This window comes from Ascaphus truei, chromosome 6, assembly GCF_040206685.1.
Source record: "Ascaphus truei isolate aAscTru1 chromosome 6, aAscTru1.hap1, whole genome shotgun sequence".
NCBI lineage: Eukaryota > Metazoa > Chordata > Amphibia > Anura > Ascaphidae > Ascaphus > Ascaphus truei.
In genome coordinates, this window is record NC_134488.1 from 138,512,509 (window position 1) to 138,524,779 (window position 12,271).

A 12,271-nucleotide genomic window follows, 5' to 3' on the forward strand; every position below is an offset into this window, starting at 1 on the left:
CTGCACAACATACGGCCCGCGGGCCGCATGCGACCCGCCTGGCCTCTCTGTGCGGCCCGCGATGACTTTGGCCGGGCGCCAATTAATAAAATAAATAAATTTTAAAAAAAGTTTAAAAAAAAAGTTTTAAAAAAATGGCGCCGATTCCCTGCGGTCCCGGCACGCATGCGCAGGTCCCGCTCCCCCCCCCCTCTCGCAACGTGGGATGGAGGGGGAATCCTCTGCAGCCGCTCCCCCCCCCGCTTCTCACCGCTTCCCTCTGCGGCCAGCTTCCCGCGTCCCCCCGAGCTCACCTCCCATGCCCCCCCCCACGAGCTCACCTCCCGTGCCAGCCCGCGCTCCCAAGCCCACCTCCTGTCCCAGGCAGCTGCCGCAGGGATATCGGGGGCAGGAGGGGAAAGCGTCCGCAGCGGTATTAACTGCTACGGTCGTGAAGGGGTTAAGTGCACCCGCAACCACCCCGCAAGTCCTAAACTCACACCAAGGGCCAAATACCCCCTTCACCCACCCCCGCTACCCACAATAAAGCGGGCACGGTGGGTTAACCCCTTCATTGCCTTAGCGGCTATACGCTATGGTAATAAAGCAGCATTTCTGTACTTTTAATAATATTGAGCAGGAGCAGGGGGCCCCCTGAGTTTAGATTTCTGGCTCAGGGAACACCCTGCTCACTGTACAATATTATTAAAAATACAGAAATGCTGCTTCTTTACCATAGCGCATAGCCGCTAAGGTAAAGAACAAGTGTTTATTTATATATGTGTTTTATTTATACTGTACATGTGCAGAGGGTCTCCGGAGCAGAAACGTTTTGGTTTCAGGTCCGGGGACCCCCTGCTCCCCGAGATACAGGCCCCTTTTGGGGGTGCCGGTATCCCTCTGCTTGGTTTAACAGGCCGCGATCACGTGATCGGGACCTTTAAACGCAGAGGAATACCGGCACCTCATAAAGGGGTCTGTATCTCGGGAAGCAGGGGGTCCCCAGACCTGAAACCAGTGCGGTTCAGCTCCCGAGACCCCCTGCACATCTACACTATAAATAAAAATGTATTTTAAATAATTTTTAATGTGCCGATGTTTGTGCAGAGAGAGAGCAGCGGATCTCTCTCTGCTGCAAACACATCTCGCCCCCGCCGGCCCATAGTATCATTTATGTATGTACATATACAGTACTGTATGTGTACAGTACTGTATGTTAGGGGTTATAGGGGTTGTTGTTATACAGTATATATATATATATATATATATATATATATATATATATATATATATATATATATATATATATATGTGTAGAAGAGTGACCTAGGCGCAAATCAACAGGGAAAGAAGAAACACAAAAAAGGAATCATAGGGCAGTATATCAATTATTACACAGACTATATAATTGTAAGAGATGCGCTTACTCAGGTAGGTAGTTTTAAAGCCTGTAATCCTCTAAGGGACTCGGATATCTAGGATTTCTTCCACAGGAACACAGCAGCTGGTTACAGTAGTCACAGGGGGTCTCTGGAAGCAGCCCGTCTCTATAGGTGGATCTCACAAGGGGGGGTAGAGGAGGGGGGGGAGGGGGTTGAGGTAATAAAAGAGGGGACAGTATATGTGTAAAACCTTTTTAATCTAATAAAATGCTGTAAAAACAAGTAATCAACTCACATTTGGTGAGTAGGTAACAAGCAGTAGAGAGTGATTTTCGAGTCTCTCACACTCGTGTAGTCAGACGCCGATTACCAGTCCTTCGCCTCCTCGCTATCACTTCCGCATCACGTGACGCGGCGCGGTATGACGTGGCTCGGCACTCGCGAGAGTTCGTCACCTTCAGTACAGGGAATCACCGCCGCAGCTACTAGAGAATCCCTCTCTGCTCGGCTGTTCGGCGTATCTCCTCTACTGCTGTGGAAAGTGCTGGCCCTACGCGTTTCTCCACTCAGGGCTTCGTCAGGGGCTGCTAATGGTTAACTGTCCCTGCCAGGGTATTTATATGTACCTCCCCAGAGTGATTGGCTAAAACATAATTGAATGATGCCACTTCCAAAACTTCAATAAAGCATGATAGAGCATAATAAAACTTATGGTGGACATTGTACATAGAGGATGAACAAGAGGAATTATACAATGATGTTAACTTAATGTGTATGCACTGCAGTGTGTAATTAACATATGTCCGTTTTTGTGGGAACATAGACATACAAACATTGGGCTTAATAAATTGATTCTATTATTAAGTATCCCAATGATGTAACTAACAGCATATGTCAGTATTATTATATGTCAGCAACATTATATAGCTATGGCTTCTATATCATTAATAAAGAGTCTTCTACACATTTTCGACGCGGCGTTGTGGAGCCGCAGACCAAATTGGATGCAGTTTATAGGGATAGTTGTATTCCAGGGTATGTACCTCATATAATATTGTATTGGCTATTGGTGGTGTGTATTTTCCCCTCCACTTAACATTTTGTGTAGTTCTGCGCTGTGTGTCTCTTTTCCATATATATATATATATATATATATATATATATATATATATATATACTGTGTATATACAGTACTGTATATATATATACTGCATTACAATTCATGAATTTATGTCATCTGGTGGACACGCGAAGCATTGCAGCCTATTAAATCCTGATCATTATCATTTAACAGATCAGCCGCCCGTCAGCCAGGCATGAACCGTGGCTGGGAAGTCAAACGCAACGGGGCTTGTCAGAGGTGAGGAGCGGCGCATTCCAGGTATCTGCCAGGTACAAACTGGTTATTTGCTCGAATAAAGTGTGTCGCAGCAGTATACCCAGCATCCAGGAGCGGCTCCTTCCCCCTGTGTGTGTTATATACCCAGCATCCAGGAGCGGCTCCTTCCCCCAGTGTGTTATATACCCAGCATCCAGGAGCGGCTCCTTCCCCCAGTGTGTTATATACCCAGCATCCAGGGGCGGCTCCTTTCCCAGTGTGTTATATACCCAGCATCCAGGAGCGGCTCCTTCCCCCAGTGTGTTATATACCCAGCATCCAGGGGCGGCTCTTTCCCCCAGTGTGTTATATACCCCGCATCCAGGAGCGGCTCCTTCCCCCAGTGTGTTATATACCCAGCATCCAGGAGCGGCTCCATCCCCCAGTTTGTGCTTCCGTGGTGTGAGAGCAGATACGGAGCACATCGCGCCGGGTCTGCAGACGTCTGCCTGCAACGGAGGAAAAAGAGGAGCTGCCTTGCTAAAGTTGGACACACAGGCTTGTTTTGACCTGTCCTGTTGTAGGTAGGATTCTGGATTTAACCACCAGATCATCCTCAACAGGCCATCTTCTCCATTTTATTGAACTTCTGTGTCCATTTTATATTTTAATAAATGAGTAGAACTGTTTATACGGCCTTGTTTGTATATGTCTATATGTTGAGTGTTGTATAGGTTTTATGTGTGTTAGTGTTTTATGTTTGTTTGAGTTATAGGTTTTATAATCAGCAGTGTACACTATGATTTATCTTTGCGTTTAACTCCACATATCGCAGGACGTTATCCACGGAGCCACAAAGTCGATCCATGTGTACAGGATTTGATACCATACGAGGAGCTTAACACCTATACAGTACATCTGGACATTCATTGAACTTTATCTTTCAAGGCGCCGGTCTGTAGCTGTTTTCTCTGTTTCAATGGCGAGGTATGCACCTACATGAAAGTGCCTGAGCCCAGGCACTAAAAGGTTTCTTTGCTCCTCCACTCCAATAATGGATAACAGAAGGATTCTGAAGCCTCTTCCTAAAATATCCAACTTTATATGTAAGAGATCAGAGTAACACTCACATAAACAGAGTATAATTTTAGAGGTACCAGCTTGAGCACTTTTACTTTTGGTGTTGAGGTGCTCTTCCGATACTGGTCCCCCGGCAACCCTACGCGCTTCATGGGTAGTTCCTGCTTCCTCAGGGGCATGTATGGTATGTCCGTGTATCCCCTTCTAATATACCCCTTTCTATCCCTACACTGCAATTAACTTTAATTACATGCTTTACAGGAAGAGATACAGGATTAGGATACATAAGGTAAGTATAAACACACAGAGAAATGCATTTCAAATACCGATTTACATATATAGTTTTTAAAAATGTAAGCATGACATAGGTGAGAAGAATGATTCCGTGGATCTACTTTAGGAGATTGACTGGCACAGAATTGATGATTCAAGTAGATGGTTTGAGATTAAACTACTGTTAATCAACAGGTTACTGTATGAACATGAAGATCACATAATAATTGATGATCAATAGACATGAATGGAAATATATCCATCTATGGACAAGACAGGCATAGCAAAATTGAAGATTAGATAGATATCTATAAGGGATCTCATATTCAGAGGTATCTATTTCCCTAAATTGTTTATATCCTCCGGCTTTACCGGACAGATACAAATTGAGATGAGATAAGGAATTTCTTAGTGAGAGACTAGTTTTGAGAAGAAGCGAGGTGAGAAACAGATTCTATGTTAGGAAACCCTTAGGTTTAAATTTAGATATCGACCATAACTCCTTCCTCACCGAGCATCCCTTACATTTATTCCCCTTTTTTGAGGTTTTCATATAACATTTTAGTTTTAATAGATTATGATATATTTTTAGAATTATTTATATTTTTTGTAGGTGTCTCAATCGGTTCCATTTAGTTGTTATTTAATGTATTATTTATTTCGTTTATTCATTCCTTTCTTTCTATGGTTTCTCAGTTGATTCCCATCTCAGAATCATACCACTTATACAATTAAGTTTATGCATTATTTTGTGGATGATCTAACATTTGTTCTGTTTTCTTTATAGATTCGTGTCATCCTAAATCCAAGCTTTACAAGTGGTTTCACCGTCTTGTAGATGTCTGTATTTTATGTTATATGTGCTGTTGTATTTTTGCTAACTATATGTAAGCGCTGCCTCCATCGATGTGTCATGGTATACAGGTACCGTTTAAACCTGGACCAGTGCACCTGGAGATATCCATACAACTCTGAGGAAGCTCACAGAAACCAGAGTTAAACGCACAAGGGTGGTCCTTTTTCCTGCAGCTGCCGCACACTGCCCAGTACTCACTGCCGTTTCTTGCAAGTTGAAAGTTTGAATTACCTGCCGCAACGCCCCGCTCTTTTCCTCCCCCGCCGTACCCGCATCTCGGAGCATCAGAGGAGAAGCCGGGGTGAACATTTGAAGATGCCCGCTGCCTGTTAGTGCTCCCTGTGTGATGGAGGGACCCGCTGTATGTTCTTTGCTGGCTCTTCCACGGCCGCAGGTCCCCAAGTGGTCAAATGGCTTTTTATTCATTGGGAGCATGCGAGTTGTTGGAGCTCACTGCTCTATTGTTTTAATTATAAAATTGATCTAGACCATGTTCGTTCTCTCTTCTCTCTAATTCTGGGGAGATCCAGTCCCAATCACCTACTGTACCCAGTTCCTGATCAGATTATATCGTTACATGCCTGAAATATTCGATCACCACGTGAGTGGGCATTTGATAGCTTTTTCCTTTTTGAATGTTGGTGTTTAGCACGTCTGAACTATGTATATGCATTCCTTTTCTACATGAACCTACGGAGAGTTCCTTGTCCTGAGAAGTTTTGCTGCCATTACTGCATATGTATATATTATTATGCTGAAAATAAAGGGACACTTAACCCCCTCAGGTGCATTTTAATTTCTGCGTGTAACCTGTGAAATAGATGGTCAGCCCTTGCTGCTCTCCGGAGATAAAAAAGGAACATGACATACAGTATGTAAAGGCGGCTGCATTAATGTCCCTCACTGGGGACACACAGGAGACATTACAGGCGAGGCTCGAGCTGCGGGGGCTTTTGGATGTCATGGTGGTGAGAGTGATGGAGAGACCAGGACCAGGGCTCAAGAGAAACAATAATCCCATGTCACATTGGTGAATACATAAAGCCAGAGCCGGCGTTAGTCTGTGTCCCTGTCCTCCCCCTCAGTATTCACAGCGGTCAAGGACATTCGGTCAGTCGTTTTGCCGCGACTCACCCCACTGCGGCCACTTTACCACCAACGTAAGTGCTTATACCCCTACCCGAAAACCTTATATCCTAAGCCCCGTTCCTTAAACTAAAATTCCCTACCATATGCCCTTACCTCAAAACCCTCTACCCAAATAAACCTTAAATTAACCCACTGCCATAGACAGTAATAAAACTCACATTAGAAGCGGTTGGTGGCAGAGGGTCTGTCGGCAGCCAATTGGTTGAGGCGAAACTATTCCAATTCACAGCTATGTGAGGCTACCGACCGCTTCAGCATAATGGGGAACGCACATTTTATTAGAACCAACAGCATGGAAATATAAAACAAGAACATTTTCCTTTAAATAGAAGAATGATATAAATAACCTGCATTTAAAAAGTTATAAGTTTGTTATCCTTTTAAAATGTTTGTTTTATGCACCATAAACTAAAGTCACTTTGCATTGTGATTCAGCGTAACACAGATACAGTACACGTGTACACTTATATGTGAGCGTCTTAGTTGCTGGTAATCCCTAAACATAGAAGGTAATGAACTATACAAAGCACATTAATCCGGTGCTCCAAAAAAACTAAAAGGTGTATCACTGGAGGCGCTGTGGAACAGATGAATAGATCTAAATGAGGTCTTCACCTGTGTCTCAAAATAGGAGTGCAGGCTATTGGATATGAGTGTGTACATATAAAGCAATGTCTCTATACAAATAGATATAATGTGGCTTAACTAACAACTGGCTGATCTCGTTCAGCACAAGACTGTTGTAGTTTGCTACTCACGGACTACAGGTAAGTCTCTGACAGCTTCCAAGAAGCCAAAACCTTGCGTCAGCACGAAAACTTCGCTCAGAGGATCCCAAGGGCCAAAAGCCACAGCAGTCGCAGGGAAGGACTTTCTCCCTATGTTCTTTTAACCCAATACATCCTTGAAAGAAATTTCTGTGTTCCATGTGGCATTGGTGAGGCTGTGCTCCAGTTCCTGTTTGGATTCAGCTTATCCCTAAACATGCCTGGCTTTAGAGAAAGATCTCTCCCCTGTGTGTGTTCTCTTGTGTGTGTTCAGGCTGGATAACACACTAAATCCCTTCCCACATTCCCCACATACATGCGGTCTCTCCCCTGTGTGTGTCCTCTTGTGTGTGTTCAGGCTGGATAACACACTAAATCCCTTCCCACATTCCCCACATACATGCGGTCTCTCCCCTGTGTGTGTCTTCTTGTGTGTGTTCAGGCTGGATAAGTGACTAAATCCCTTCCCACATTCCCCACATACATGCGGTCTCTCCCCTGTGTGTGTTCTCTTGTGTGTGTCCAAGCTGGATAACCGGCTAAATCCCTTCCCACATTCCCCACATACATGCGGTCTCTCCCCTGTGTGTGTCCTCTTGTGTCTGATCAGGCTGGATAAGTGACTAAATCCCTTTCCACATTCCCCACATACATGCGGTCTCTCCCCTGTGTGTGTCCTCGTGTGTGTGTTCAGGTAGGATAACACACTAAATCCCTTTCCACATTCCCCACATACATGCGGTCTCTCCCCTGTGTGTGTGCTCGTGTGTCTGGTCAGGTGGGATAACACACTAAATCCCTTCTCACATTCCCCACATACATACGGTCTCTCCCCTGTGTGTGTCCTCTTGTGTGTATCCAGCCTGGATAACTCTATAAATCCCTTCCCACATTCCCCACATACATGCGGTCTCTCCCCTGTGTGTGTCCTCTTGTGTCTGATTAGACTTGATAAATCACTAAATCCCTTCCCACATTCCCCACATACATGCGGTCTCTCCCCTGTGTGTGTCCTCTTGTGTCTGATTAGACTTGATAAATCACTAAATCCCTTCCCACATTCCCCACATAAATGCGGTCTCTCCCCTGTGTGTGTCCTCATGTGTGTGTTCAGGTTGACTAACTGACTAAATCCTTTCCCACATTCCCCACATACATGCGGTTTCTCCCCTGTGTGTGTCCTCTTGTGTGTCGCTAGGCTGGATAACTGATTAAATCGCTTCCCACATTCCCCACATACATGCGGTTTCTCCCCTGTGTGTGTCCTCTTGTGTGTGTCCAGGTTGGATAACTGACTAAATCCGTTCCCACATTCTCCACATACATGCGGTCTCTCCCCTGTGTGTGTCCTTATGTGAATGTTCAGGTCTGATAACTGACTAAATCCGTTCCCACATTCTCCACATACATGCGGTCTCTCCCCTGTGTGTGTCCTCTTGTGCATGTTCAGGTGGGATAACCGACTAAACACCTTCCCACATTCCCCACATACATGTGGTCTCTCCCCTGTGTGTGTCCTCTTCTGTAGGTTCTGGTCTGATAACCAAGTCAGATTCTTCCCACTTTCTCCAAGATCTTTTCCGGTGGCACCTTCCAATATATATTCTTTTGAATAAGAAGCAGTTACATTGTTTATTAATTGCCTTAACTGGTTGAAAGTTGCATTTTCGGTTACATGTATTGGAATGTTGCAAGATTGTTCTGTCCTCATCTTTTCCATATACTCATTTGGGTGTTTGAACTTCAGATGTGTGAGGAGGTAATCCTGACTGCTAAAAGCAACCTTGCAATCTTGGCATGGGGGGATTATTGGTGCTATCGGAACTAGACAAGAGACAAAAAAGTCAGTTACACAAACTGTCTTACAGAAGGCCATGCAGGAGAGGTAAGTTGGAATATCACAAACAGTTCAGGATGAAAGTAAACTGTAGATGTACATTGTACAAAGGAAGGGTTTAGCACAACATGTGCAGCATTAGGGCCGGGAGAGCAGATGTACAGAATCATACATTTAAAGTGAATCAAAGTATTTAAAGATTTAAAAATAAATCTCACTTGCTGGAAAACTCAATTAAAGTGGCAGAAACCTTGTCAAATCCTTTGATGCATCAAAAAAAAAGGGGGGGGGGGAAAGAATCCCTATCTAATTGTATGTCTTTGTTTATATAGCGCCATTAATGTACATAGCGCTTCACAATAGTAATACATGTGGTAATCAAATAAATAACAGATAATATAAATAACAGATCATGGGAATAAGTGCTTTAGACATTAAGGAAGAGGAGTCCCTGCTCCGAGGAGCTTACAGTCTAATTGGTAGGTAGGGAGAACGTACAGAGACAGTAGGAGGGAGTTCTGGTAAGTGTGTCTGCAGGGGGCCAAGCTTTATGTATCATGTGTTCAGAATAGCCACAGTGCTATTCATATGCTTCTTTAAGCAAGTGTGTCTTAAGGTGGATCTTAAAGGTGGATAGAGAGGGTGCTAGTCGGGTACTGAGGGGAAGGGCATTCCAGAGGTGTGGGGCAGTCAGTGAAAAAGGTTTAAGGCGGGAGAGGGCTTTAGATACAAAGGGGGTAGAAAGAAGACATCCTTGAGAAGAACGCAAGAGTCTGGATGGTGCATAACGAGAAATTAGGGCTGAGATGTAAGGAGGGGCAGAAGAGTGTAAAGCTTTAAAAGTGAGGAGAAGAATGGAGTGTGAGATGCGGGATTTGATCGGAGCCAGGAGAGGGATTTCATGAGGGGAGATGCTGAGACAGATCTCGGAAAGAGTAGAGCGATCCTGGCAGCAGCGTTTAGGATAGATTGTAGGGGAGACAGGTGAGAGGCAGGAAGGCCGGACAGCAGGAGGTTACAGTAATCAAGACAGGAGAGAATGAGGGCCTGAGTCAGAGTTTTAGCAGTCGAGCAACAGAGGAAAGGGCGTATCTTAGTTATATTGCGGAGGAAAAAGCGACAGGTTTTAGAAATGTTTTGAATGTGAGGGGCGAATGTGAGAGAGGAGTCGAGTGTGACCCCTAGGCAGCATGCTTGGGCTACTGGGTGAATGATCGTAGTTCCAACAGTAATGTGGAAGGAGGTAGTAGGGCCAGGTTTGGGAGGAAGTATGAGGAGCTCTGTTTTAGCCATGTTGAGTTTAATGCGGCGGAGGGCCATCCAGGATGATATAGCAGAGAGACATTCTGAAACTTTGGTTGGTACAGCAGGTGTAAGGTCGGGTGTTGAGAAATATATTTGTGTGTCGTCAGCATAGAGGTGATAATTAAACCCAAAATATGTTATTAGGTCACCTAGAGAGAGTGTATACAGAGAAAAGAGAAGAGGTCCCAGGACAGAGCCCTGGGGTACCCGCATAGAGAGATCAATAGAGGAGGAGGAGGTGTTAGCAGAAGAGACACTGAAAGTACGATGGGAGAGGTAGGATGATGCACTCACAGTGTTGTGTAATGAACTATATACAATTAAACCTTTTATTGGTAATTAATAAAAAAAATATGAAAACAGGAGTGGTGTTAATAGATCCATGGCCAAACCCAATGAACAACACATTACTTATAAACATATACTCTAAAATAATATAGCAGTGAATCAATTGGTGACCCTGATGGAAAACATATATTGATGTTCAACAGAATCTCTTGGAGGTAATCTCCTATTCAGTAGAATATATAGACCTGGTGATATATACCTATATAGGTCTACGGACTCCGATTATTATAGTTAATACTGAAACTCCAGGATGTTCAAAGTAAACCCAGAGCACTAAATCTCTTAAAGGAGATAAACCAAAAGGGGTTCAGACAAATAGTTGATCTAAAAAACTGAATTAAAAAAAACATATAAAGCATATCCACATACTAAGTAGTGTTTAGCTGTGAGGTCACCCAAAAAAATAGTCTCAATGCAGAGTGCTTCAAAAGGTATAAAGTTGGCTCCTTGGATAGGGGACATAATATAGGAACATAGGCTCCTGTATCACATGTTCAAGGTATTTAAATAACAGGAGGTGTGTCTAATAGCTGCTGCACCTTATTACTAAATGTATTACTGCCCGATTTTAAAGTCAGATCAGTGCTATAAACACTGCTGAGGACAAGCAAAGACCCTTAAATTGGATTACAAATTACAAATAAAGAAAAAGAAGAAAAGCACTTTGGATTTTTTTTTTAACCTGTGGCCCGTTGCTGTTTGGGTTTGTGGATTGCATCACTATAAAAGATCAACAGCTGCTGCACTTTAGACACACCCCTGATGAAGTCAGTACCCCTTGTGACGAAACGCGTAAGGTTATGCTCGTAATCTAATCACCCATCAGCAGCACTAAGGACTTTCATACTTCAGGCTTTGAGACACGGGAGAATCCTGCATGGTGGTTCATCTATTTACAAGAATAGCAGAGCTAAGAGTGATGTGGCCAGTCTGCTGTTTGCATGGAGTCTGAGGTATTTAGCGATCTCTGGGAAGAGGGAGTGTGGGTTCCTAGCATAGGAAACCGCCGACGGCTTGGGGATCAGCTGTGCGGCCGAGTTCTCTTCTCCCCTCCCCCCTCCACCTTTCCCCATGTCCATCAGGGCTTCCGTTTGTTTTGAGTGACGTCAAACATCGTCCGGGTCGGCATATTTGTAGTCTCCAAGAAGAAGGAGACTTAGCCGACGGACTTTGCGGTCACCCTTTACATCTACGAGTGGGTGAGATCTCTCCTTGCCTCTATACACAGCACTTGCTCTTTACCTCACTACCTCCGGTTTTGGATGTTATTTATGGACTTCCATTGCCACATTTCACATGAGAACTTTCTCCCTTGATTAACCCATCCCTCTCTGGTTACACGATTGCCTCATGAAATACACCTATACTTAGTTGCAGCTTAGTGATGGGCTTCCTATTTGTTTGTTAAACATTGCTGGTTCTTATTTACATATTTTGTTACATGTTTTCATAATTATCTTTGTCATCAACTTGGGGGCATTATTTGTCTTTTGTAATAAATCTGATTATATTTTATATTGCCTTTGGAATATTTGCGCTCTTCTGTTTTAATTTTTTTGGATTAGGTTATCCCTATTAGAGCTACATTTTTCCAATAATTTTGCATTAATTATATTTCAGTTTGATATATATTCATTTGCGTTCATATGTATTAATTATTTTATTTTTATATCACAATTCCACTTTTGAGCACTGGTATTCCTTTTTTCCTGATATACAAACACACTATGTGTAGATAGGTAGATAGGTAGATAGATATAGACACACCGTTAGGTCTGGAAATAATTGGACACTGATACAATTTTCATAATTTTGGCTCTGTACGCCACCACAATGGATTTGAAATGAAACAACCGAGATGCAATAGAAGTGCAGACTTTCAGCTTTAATTCAAGGGGTTTAACATATATAGCCAGTACAACCAACCTCACACTGATGAGACCCACAAGGTCGAAACAGTCTGTCTGTGAGTGGTTT

General features: G+C 43.6%; 1 protein-coding gene across 1 annotated transcript in view; it reads right to left on the minus strand.

Annotated features, from left to right (window-relative positions):
* LOC142497979 (uncharacterized) overlaps positions 1-12,271 on the minus strand; it is a 107,733-nt gene that overhangs the window by 34,316 nt on the left and 61,146 nt on the right. The window contains 1 exon segment of the mRNA XM_075606472.1: positions 7,091-8,628. Within this exon segment, the coding sequence (XP_075462587.1) occupies positions 7,091-8,628 (1,538 nt within the window).